The sequence below is a fragment of the Barbatula barbatula genome (genome assembly GCF_947034865.1).
Source record: "Barbatula barbatula genome assembly, chromosome: 6".
In the NCBI taxonomy this organism is placed as follows: domain Eukaryota; kingdom Metazoa; phylum Chordata; class Actinopteri; order Cypriniformes; family Nemacheilidae; genus Barbatula; species Barbatula barbatula.
Window position 1 is genome coordinate 18,556,866 of NC_136765.1, and position 11,716 is coordinate 18,568,581.

The following is an 11,716-nucleotide window of genomic DNA, read 5'->3' on the forward strand; positions in this document are numbered from 1 at the left end:
CAGCCAACACCATGTACTAAAATTAAGAAGAGTGTTTAATAACGAATAAGCTACATCCCTTTAACAATATAGTTATTGTTTTTACAACATCTGCAGCATTAAAGCCGAACACTATAAAATGGCAACAACACAGTGGCAAAAACAAATTGCATTCCAGTATAAACAGACCATTTTATTTTTCATACATAAACACATGTAATGAATAAATACACCTGCTAAATAACATAACTGTTATTTATGTCTGTATAATAATGTCTTGTGCATCTTCGTGCATCAGCCCTGAGCTGAAATGCCTTGTTTACATTTGGCTTTCACAAAGGATAAATTCTGTATTCTGACATTTTATGTGTTATAACTGCACACTTTTAGCAGGACTGCAGGATATCCCTTCATCCTCTCAAATCACTGTATCAGGCAGCCAGTGGAATGGACTTTAAAACACGCTACCTTCTTGTATCGAGAGTAGCTCTGCTCTTCTGTAGTGTTTTCATGTGCTCTTAGCAAAGCCTCAAAAACCAAAGCCTCTCTTACCCTCACTTACTGTGTTGGTCTTTGTCCATTCCAACCTTGCCCATACTAAGACACTTTATGAGGCGCCTGTAACACCAAACAATTTTCGATTGGCCCAGTTTAAAGGCCATACTCATAACGGCCATACCCATTATAATAAATAAAAAAGTAACCATGAAGTTCTTTGGGTGGTTAGGCAGAATATCTCCAAAACCGATGGTGGTCAGCGTGGTGAAGGTAAAATAAAAGGCATCGAAGGCATACATATTTATCTCCCAACATCTCAGAATTTGACTGCAAATCAACATGTATCCAAAAACCACCAGCAGGATGACAAGTAGAGGAACATTAAAGCGGTCCATCTGCTGTCCAATATTTGTGAATAAGCAAAAGTCTTGCTGTGTGGGTGGCATACGGTCAAGCTCGGGACAGGAGCTACATTTTGTGAGATCACCTTTAAGCTTGAAATTCTCTTTAATAATAATTCGGTCAAAGATCTCTTCGTTGTTATGATGTTGTAGGGAATTGCGTTTCAGAGGCCGTTTAGGTCGCATTACTTGCTGAATGGCTATTGAGTCATGCATCACCACATCCTCCTTGAAAGTATAGATACCATCAACATTCTGTACTTGGATGGAAGGTGGTGTTTTACCATCTCGTTGAAGGCTCCATGAGCGATTTTGCCTCATTCGCTTGAGGATCAATCTAAGGTGCGCATAGGCTTTAGACAGGAGAACAGCTAAGATATCGCCGACATCAGAGAGGACCAACAACATGAGAGGGATGCCGACCATCGCATACAAGATACAAGCCACCTTCCCGGCAAAGGTTATTGGGTACATTTGCCCATATCCTGTTAAACGAAAAAAATGGACACCTGAGTTTTAGAAATCTTTCAACTCTGATGAATCTTGAAAGCATATTGTGAAAAAATGCATCAAAATCTTTTTTAACGAAACAAAGTTTAGACGTTCAGACCAATAGGTGTAAGTACATTTGTAGGCCTTCATTAGTGCAAGAAAAAAAGATCTAATGTGGAAACAGTAAGTTGATGCTTACTATTTAATGTACTTGTGTTATAAACATTTCATAAGTTCTTCTTTCTGTATGTAATATGAAGTTTCATAATATTTTTTCAAAGACAAGATGACAATGTGTGCAACCTAAGATGTTTGTGAAACTACATTCCCAAGATTCAAAACCTTATACCTGTAGATTTTGCCAAACATCTGAAAAGTTCATAGTAATTGTAATATTTACTCATTGGCATTATGTAACAAAACAAAAACCACAAGAGCATCACCCGATGTTTAGTCAGGGTACATTTGAATGAACTCTTCAACCTTCTTGCGTACCACCTTTAGCCGACTCATCTTTAAGATCAAGAGAAACCCACATACACTGTTCATTTACAACAAAATGGACATCCACAATAAAAAGCAAACGACACACTTCTAAAAAATTGGATTTCATACAAAAAGAAGCTTTGAATGTGGATTGTGTTCAATTGCAGTTTTTCTCAATTGCTAAAACACTAAAACCCATTGGCTGAACAAAGTTCTCAGTTGCCTGAACTTATTTAGCTAATTGTGCAGTCTGTTGTCAATACCTTAAACCATTTCTCATGGTAAAACACAATTTGCTGATCTCACTTAGACTCTTCAGCAAAACGCTAAACACATTCTCATTCTCAAAACACATTCTGCACTCTAATGCACATGTCATCCATACTGGTAAACACAAGTGGCAACAATCAAATACAAATAGAGAACATATTCTCATTGATTGAACACAACCACTCAAAATTGATTTAACCTGTTTCAAATGATGTGACACAACCGATATAAGCCAGTTCAGAGAGCAAACAGGTTGTTGAAGGTGGGAAGGAGAAAGTCTGAAAATGGATAGAAGAAACAATGTGAGAGGACGAGGGCTTATGCGAGGTGGGCGATGAGGAGGAGGGCAAGAAAGAGGAAGATGAAGAGGAGGAGGAGGGCAAGAAAGAGGAAGAGGAGAAGGAGAGCAGTACATACAAAACCACAGAAGAATTTACTGTATACAGTTACAGTAAAAAAACTATGCTGCATCTTCTCTTCGGTTTGGGTCTGGCCACAGCACCTCATCCACATCACAAGCAATGTTTTTCACTCCAGCCATGAAAAGCATCAACTGCTATATCTCCACATGCGTCTTCCATAGCTTGGAGAAGGGGTATAGGCGTTTGTGACAGGTGTTTGCCCATGTGATGAGTCAGTGTGCATATTTGAATGGCAGTGTGTTCCTTGTGAAAACAAGAGATTTTTCTGCCTGAAAATTGTGCCAAATGCAGAGAATTGTGTGTAGTGTTTTGAAAAAAGTGTGTTTTAGAACTGCGATTTGAGTGTAAAGCAGAGATTGTGCTTGTAGTTTAGCAGAATTGGTTCAGGGGGTTAGTGAATGAGTTACATGTTGTGGTCACAAACCAATATTTGTGTGTAAACAATCGAGAAAAACTGTAATACCCAGCTTCTTCTAAGATTTATTGCAATTCGAAGAGATATTTTATTTGAGCAGCAGGTTCAAGGGCAGCAGGGTCAAGAGCTAAATGAGAATCCCATTCCCACCTATGTGATAGTGTGGGACAATGTCAGTTTTCACCGAGCTGCTCAGGTAAGGGAATGGTTTACTGTAACATCAATGGGCAGTTTATGAACCTGTACCTCCCTCCATACTCGCCTTTCTGGAGTGTTTCTCCTCTTGGAGATGGAAAGTTTATGATAGACAACCCTACACAAGAGTAAATCTACTGCAAGCCATGGATTTAACCTGTGGTGATATAGGTGAGGAATCATGTCAGGACTGGACACGGCACTCAAGAGGCTTCTTCCCTATTGCCTCAGGAAGGACAATATTGCTTGTGACGTCCATGAAGTGCTCTGGCCTGACCCAGCCCAAAGACAAGAAGCACATTGATCATCACATGTTTATTCTTTTGATTTTTGATTTTATATTACAGTACATTGAAGCCTGTATACTGTACAATAAAATAATGGTTGGGCCCTGAACATTGTGCTTTCCATTTGTGAACAGTACTGACTGCTCAATAGATTTTCAATGGTTGCAGGTTCATATCAACAATGAACAATAATTACACTATCCCAGAGACCAAGGACAAGTTTATGAAATGCAGGGTACAGTACTGTAAAAATAGGGGTAGAAGGAGGAAGAAACCCCAAAAAGTACAAGAGCAAAGCAGAGTAGTTACAGTTTTTCTCGATTGTTAACACACAAATATTGGTACTTGAGACACAATGACCACAACATGTAACTCATTCACCAACCCCCTGAACCAATTCTGCTAAACTACAAGCACAATTCCTGCTTTACACTCACATTGCAGTTCTAAAACACACTTTTTTCAAAACACTACACACAATTCTCTGCGTTTGGCACAATTTTCGGGCAGAAAAATCTCTTGTTTTCACAAGGTACACACTGCCATTCAAATATGAACACTCACTCATCACATGTGTAAACACCTGTCACAAACGCTTATACCCCTTCTCCAAGCTATGGAAGACACATGTGGAGATATAGCAGGACTTTTCATGGCTGGACTGAAAAACATTGCTTGTGATGTGGATGATGTGCTGTGGTCAGACCCAAACCCAAGAGAAGATGCAGCATAGTTTATTTACTGTAACTGTATACAGTAAATTCTTCTGTTGTTTTGTATGTAGACCACTGTATGTGCCACTTTGCGTTGGTTGGGATGTACACTGTACATTGTTTTTGTTGGAAAAATAAAATATATTTGTTATCGTGTATTTGTGTGTTCTGACTATAAAATCTATTTTTTATATATATATACAAAAAATATTTTACAACACACTTGTATATGTACTGTCTGTAGTAAGTGTAACACTGAACCAAATAAAGCGCAAAGTCATTATGATGAATGGAGAAGTGTTTTACATAGATCATAGTGTTTTATAAAGAGCACATCAGTGTTCAAGTGGTTCTAATAAATGTTTATTCATATGATGGTTTGTGTTTGTCATTTGAAAACAAAATACCATTTTGAGAAGAAAGAACATTGTTTTGAATGTAAAGTTTCATTTTGCAGGAGAAGTGAGGGGTTTTGCCAATTGTGTTTGTGTTTTTGGATTTGTGTGTAGAGTTCTGAGAATATGAGGCATGCTTTCAGAAAATGTGTGTAAACAATCGAGAAAAACTGTAATTCTGATCAATTTTGAGCTACGATGATAGAACATGTTTTCATTCATCAAAAGACAAATGACGGAAAAATTTAAACTTTGTTTTGAGATAAAAAATGTACTTCACTCTGAGAACTATGTTTTGAACAATGTATTTTCTATTTATTGGTGTATTGTTTACTGACTGCTTGATAGTGTATATCATTTTGATCACTTTGTCTATGATTTGAGAGCAGTGTTTGATTTTGAACACAGGTAAAACTGTTTTGAGTTGAAAGTTTCATTTTGCAAGAGGAGTCAGAGGTTTTGTAAATAGTGCTTGAAGATGAGGTTTTGTGTTCAATGTTTTCAGAAAATGGAGCAAGGTTTCAGAAATTGTGTTTTAGCAATGGAGAAAAACTGTAACATCTGAAGTGTTTAAGTGTTCTCCACTCATGTTAATGCCGATGTTTTCCCTCTGCCCCAATTACTGGTTTACATGACATCATATCTTAAATGGAAATGGCCTACTAGTTTGGTTTAGTGAGTAGTTCAGTTGGTGTGTAATGCCGACAGGGGCTCTGCCACTCACTGACCGCATCTTGTTCATAATTACTCAGTTTGCAGTATTTGAAATGTGTTTTTCAGCCACAGTTAGATTTTTTCAGCTGTGCCTCATGTCTGGTGAGACATCTAATTCGTTTTATAAAACTGTTCTTTTTGAAGTGGTCCATTAATTTTATCAAATGCAAGACCTAACAAGACAGTAATCTTTGAATTGTTATTTATGGGCTTTTGCCTTTCACATGACATATAATAGAACCCACATCCCCTCCAACTCGGATACACTGTATAGGAAATCACAAAAAAAGGCTATAACTTTATTGACTGATATTTGTATTTCTCAAATTCATTGCTAATAAATTAACAACATTAAAACACAACCTTCAAAAAACTACTTAAAACACACCTCTTCGGTGAATACCTGACCTGACCTGAAAAATGAAAAAATATAAAATAAAAGAAACGTACACTAAGACTCTTCTCTAAACAGGTAGTGGTCTAGCTTTTGTTGAAACTAGTAACTTTGTATTAGCACCTATTGCACTATTGCTCTTTGTATACATATCACTTATTGCTCCCCGAACTCTTTGTAAGTCGCTTTGGATAAAAGCGTCTGCTAAATGATTAAATGTAAATGTAAAATGTAAACAAGAATGCAAACGAAATAGCAGTGATGAAAGGTGTAAAACTATAGCATAGTTTTGTCTGAATGGTATATGATTAAAAAAAGGTTGCATGGGAGGCTTCTATGTACATAATGGAAGACCATAATAACTGTGTTTATGATCTCCAAATGATCCACCGACATCATGAACTTGCACCACAACCAGAACAAATTACTTTGTTGCAAATTGATCCTTGTTTCTGTGTTAATGCATTTATTAGCCTACAAATTTTAACTTGTGTCACTTCATGCACTTCATGCATAGACTGGTTACTGGGACAACTGTGTAAATGTGTGTGTGCTACAAAAGGTCAGAAACTCTGAATAACATACAGTGGTGCAGTTACATACAATAGTTAATGGACGATATACTGTATAACAATAAACTAATAACAATATATCTAATATATATTATAATAACAATATATGTAAAATAACAAAATAATCTCAGACTTTTACACATTTTTTAAACTTACTTACCTATCGTAGTGAACACTGTACAGCAGAAGAAAAGCGAACCATAGAAGTCCCAGTTCTGATTCTGCTTCTCCTTTAGATTTTTTAATGTATCCAAATCCTCTTGTATTTTATCCATAACTAGCTCCGTCGAATTACCTGAAATACATTTAAAAATCCTTCAATCAATAAACAAATGCTAAAAAAGCTTATTACAGAAAGCCATTTTTTATAAAATAGACATGTGCGTAAAAGTCTCAATACCATACCAGTGTGGTTTTTCACTGTCTCCACCAATTTGCGCACTACCCTTTGGATCTCCTCTGAAACGTCGTCCGACTCCCTCTTCTCAATCCATTCAAAAAGAAGCGCTCCCAAAGCGGCAAATGACATGAGCGACAGGAGGAGAAAAACATGGGGAAACAAACGCCAAATCCATCTGGCGCAATTCCCTTTTGGGTTTGACTGTTTACCCTCTTTCTGCGCCACCGACATCCCTCAGTCAGCCAGAGACAAGATTTTCTGAGATGAATCTTTCCTCACATCGCAGTGTGGTTAGAGCTGTATGGACACCACCCCGCTGGAGCAAAGAGCCAGAACTAAACAGTTTGCTGACCTCATCATTAGTGCATGTCTACGAACTAACAATATTTCTGGTTAGGAAATGAATACAGATACATGTAGGATAGGGAGTATGCACGATATAATTGTCAATTGTGTGCATTGGAAGCAACAGGTGCAAATGTGTGGATTTTTAGACCTCTACATGCCAGCGCTGCCATATGAGCCCATTTCTTATGATGTATTGGTCTTTTACAGAACATAATGCATTTACATTGTTTTATTTATTATTGCACTATTTACTTCTTATTTTCTAATGTTTTCACAATCTAATGCGGAGCTGTAGGCTACTAGAGAGAAAATGTAGTAGATTTATTTCTTGATGCCTTTCCGCTAGGCGTGGCCTTTTATCAACCATCTTCACGCGTGTTAATAATTGATGCATACTTATTGGTTAAAACTCTTGCCTGTATGTCAGACTCATACGGACGGTAGTGTTCAGCGGCTGTTTTTTCTTTAACTTACACGGGATGCTGTTGAGTTTACATCTAAATCATTGATCTAAACTAAATTTAAGTAGGCCTATATATGCACTTCACAGCAGGCTGTGTCATTCAACGGAATGCCCAGCAGAGGAGCAGAAGATCCATATAAAGCAAACCATGCCAAATCTTTTTATGTGCCAGTTTTAGTCGTGGTTTTGGAATGCCGTCCCTGGAAAAGCGAAAGGCATTGACAGCTCTTTTGTCTGGTTAATGTTCTAAATGAGTAAATATTTATGGAGAAAGCCATGCTGTTTGGGTTAGGGTCTTGCCACTCACAGATCCCAGATCGGCTAAAGGGAATATGCAACTTCCTAGTCAGTGTAAAAATGTAGGATATCATTGTGTTGGTGAGTAGCTCCTTTTAAGTAGAGGGTATTCTTCAGATGGTGTGTATATATAATACCAAATACAATTTATTTATGTTTAAGTACAGTCCAATGTTTAATGGGGAAGGCATAGAGACTGAAAGTATATAGTAAACGATTAATCATTTCCCAGGTTGATATTTTTTCCAACAAAGGTAAAACCTACAAAAATTATTTAAAAAATGCTTTACAGTTAACTATTTTTAAAAACTACAAGCAAAAATGTGTAAGCTTTTAACCTTTACCTCCGAGATGTTAGTTTACACACTCTTTTATATGATCAGGGAGCAAATGAATGAATGCTAAACACGATTATTTTTACACATATTGTTCTCAGGAGCTAAAAAGCCTCTCCTGTTTTTACAAAGACTGTTTCTGCATTGAAATTTAATTCTCAAAATTGCTTGAGAAAAAAAAGGTTAGGAACTACTATGTTAAGAATAAGCCATCTCATTTCATCATTTATTTATAAAGCACATTTTAAATCAACCAAGGTTAACCAAAGTGCTGTACAGATCAGGCGACTCATATAAAAAACTTTAAAGACCCGCACTAAGAAAATAAGTTTTCAGTTTTGATTGATTCGATACTGGGAGCCTATTCAAGAGTTTGGGGCAAACATGACTTAACAACAGAACTTTCCCAAGTCATAATGGTCAAAATCACATGGACCAAACAGTACTACTTCAGTTTTATTCTCATTTAAGGTCAAAAAAATTTGTAAACCATAATTTCACTTCCTTTAAACATTCAAAATAGGCCACCAGCCCAAGCAATGATTCAGATCTGAGTCTTCTAGCGGGAGAGTATATATGTTAAAGGTTGGATAGGCAGGGATTAGATCATTAAGGCCCAGTTTCAACGACTGAATATAACTGAATATAACTTGCCCAGAAACATCTTAAAATACATTAGTGCCATTGTTGCTTCTCGAGATGCACAGACGTAATGTATTCTTCTGAGGAATGTTTATAAAAGCTACATAATTATCTTAATTCAACTAAGGCATAGTCCGGGCTTAAGCTAAAGTGTCTGTGAAACCAGGCCTAAGTGATTTATAGACTAATAATACAATTTTGTACTAAATTCTAAAACGTATAGGGGGACCTAGTGAATGGAAAAGATGAATGAAAAAGAGGCAGTGCATCAATATCTAAGGGGTTATATATCTGTACAGGTGCTGGTCATATAATTAGAATCAAAAAGTTGATTTATTTCACTAATTCCATTCAAAAAGTGAAACTTGTATATTATATTCATTCATAACACACAGACTGATATATTTAAATTTTTTATTTCTTAAAATTTTTATGATTATAACTGAAAACTAAGGAAAATCCCATATTCAGTATCTCTGAAAATTAGAATATTTTGAAAAGGTTAAATATTGATGACCAATATTCGCCACACTCGGATCAGCGAATAAACTCAAAACATCCGCAAAGCCTTTAAATGGCCTCTCAGTCTAGTTCTGTAGTCTACACATTCAAGGGGAAGACTGCTGACTTGTCAGTTGTCCAAAAGGTGACCATTGACACCTGGAACAAGGAGGACAAGACACAAAAGGTAATTGCAAAAGAGGCTGGCTGTTCACAGAGCTCTGCGTCCAAGCTCATTAATAGAGAGGCGAAGGGAAGGAAAACATGTGGTAGAAAAAAGCGTACAAGCAATAGGGATAACCGCACCCTGTAGAGGATTGTGAAACAAAACCCATTCAAAAATGTGGGGGAGATTCACAAAGAGTGGACTGCAGCTGGAGTCAGTGCTTCAAGAACCACTACCCACAGACGTATGCAAGACATGGGTTCCAGTTGTCGCATTCCTTGTGTCAAGCCACTCTTGAACAACAGACAGGGTCAGAAGCATCGTATACCGTATACCTGGAAGTTTTAAAGCACTTCATACTTCCTGCTGCTGACCAATTTTATGGAGATGCAGATTTCATTTTCCAACAGGACTTGGCACCTGCACACAGTGCCAAAGCAACCAGTACCTGGTTTAAGGACCATGGTATTCCTGTTCTTAATTGGCCAGCAAACTCGCCTGACTTTAACCGCATAGAAAATCTTATGGGGTATTGTGAAGAGGAAGATGCGATATGAAGGCCACTTTCAGAGCAACCTGAGCTCTCATAACACCTGAGCAGTGCCACAGACTGATCCACTCCATGCAACGCTGCATTGCCGCAGTAATTCAGGCAAAAGGATCCCCAACAAAGTATTGAGTGCTGTACATGCTCATACTTTTCAGTTGGCCAAGATTTCTTAAAATCCTTTCTTTGTATTGGTCTTAAGTAATATTCTAATTTTCCGAGATACTTAATGTGGTATTTTCCTTAGTTGTCAGATATAATCAAAATTAAAAGAAATAAACATTTGAAATATATCAGTCTGTGTGTAATGATTGAATATAATATACAAGTTTTACTTTTTGAATGGAATTAGTGAAATAAATCAACTTTTTGATGATATTCTAATTAAATGACCAGCACCTGTATATGTATCAGTGCTTTTGGCTTCTTGGCATTGTGGAGGAATTTTTTATCCTTTTGCAAACTTGTGCATTAAAAACTAATGTAAGAATATGTATGCATTACTTCAACACAGGTGTGATATTGTTAGTGCCTCACTAGGAGTGTTTCACGGATTTATCTTTGTGAATGTAGCGGAAAGGAGGCCTACGTGAGGTTTTGGTAGAGGCCAAAGAACAAACAGGTTTCTAGAATGAATAATATCTTGTGTTATTGAGAAGGGAGGATGTGCATGGTCTTGCACAACAGCATCTAGTTGCATAACAACTCCATGGCAACTACAGCTTATAGAAACAGGACGTTTGACAGCTAGGCTGTATACATTATTGCTCATATGTTGTTTGCTTTCCTGTAGCTCAGTGGCAAGAGCATGGCATTAACAACGCCAATGTTGTGGGTTTGATCCCAGGGGATTGCACATACTTAGAAACAATGTATAGTGTAATGCAATTTAAGTCACTTTGGATTAAAGCGTCTGCCAAATGCGCAAATGTAAATGTCATAAACCCACTCTAAGAGAGAAATAATGTTGTAATTTTCTCACTTTCAGGAACATTACAGAAACATTTTACAAGGCAAAGCATTAAGTATCAAATATAATGTACAAACATATTAAAACATAATTTCTTTCAACACCATTCACCGACTACTACAGTAACATTTATTCTATTTCTATGTGATTTTTTTGTGACTCCACATTTTGCTATGTATAAAAATTTATAATTAGTGCAAACAAAGAACAAAAATACAGGAAAAAGATGTTCGGTTTATGTAATGTTTTATAACAGGGTTTATACACATCACGTACACGGAGTACTAAGTGGAAGGATCATATCTTTCCCTGCATCACTATATTTTCTGCCTTCTTCATACATGCACTGGCCGACAGCTTTACAGCTTCCTTAAATGTCTGTTCTCCCTCCACAGGTCAAACCTCCAACTACTCCACCCACAACGACTCCAACCACAATACCAACAGCTATAATGTCATCACATTTTCCTGGCAGCTCTTTCATTGCCATTTGTGCAGCGCCCGAAACATTATCCAAAACGATATTCTAAATTTTTTTGGCTTTTTGCATTTTTTATGAATTAGAGGATAGTGGAGAGAGACACAAAGTGATTGGGAGGAGACAGGGAAGTAGTATTGGGAAAGCACGCTGAGCCGGGACTCGAACTCTGGTGGGCCAGGGCACAGTTGTCCCATATGTCTGGAGCACTGTTCACACAGCCACAGGCTCCTTACCAAGCCGATATTCATCTCTTATTTGGTCTTGACAGTCTTCCATCTGATTCCCTTTTAATCTCATCCAACACCTCTTGAACGTCTCCCGTTGACGTTTAAA

At 37.3% G+C, this 11,716-nt stretch overlaps 1 protein-coding gene across 1 annotated transcript; it reads right to left on the reverse strand.

Moving 5' to 3' along the window:
* Positions 1–533: 533 nt before the first annotated feature.
* On the reverse strand, positions 534–6,762 carry kcnk18 (potassium channel, subfamily K, member 18; the record flags this gene model as incomplete). The annotated part of the gene is made up of 3 exons (XM_079458645.1): positions 534–1,363; positions 6,394–6,528; positions 6,639–6,762. 3 exons carry the CDS (start codon positions 6,760–6,762, stop codon positions 534–536), a joined length of 1,089 nt encoding a protein of 362 aa, XP_079314771.1.
* Positions 6,763–11,716: the final 4,954 nt, after the last annotated feature.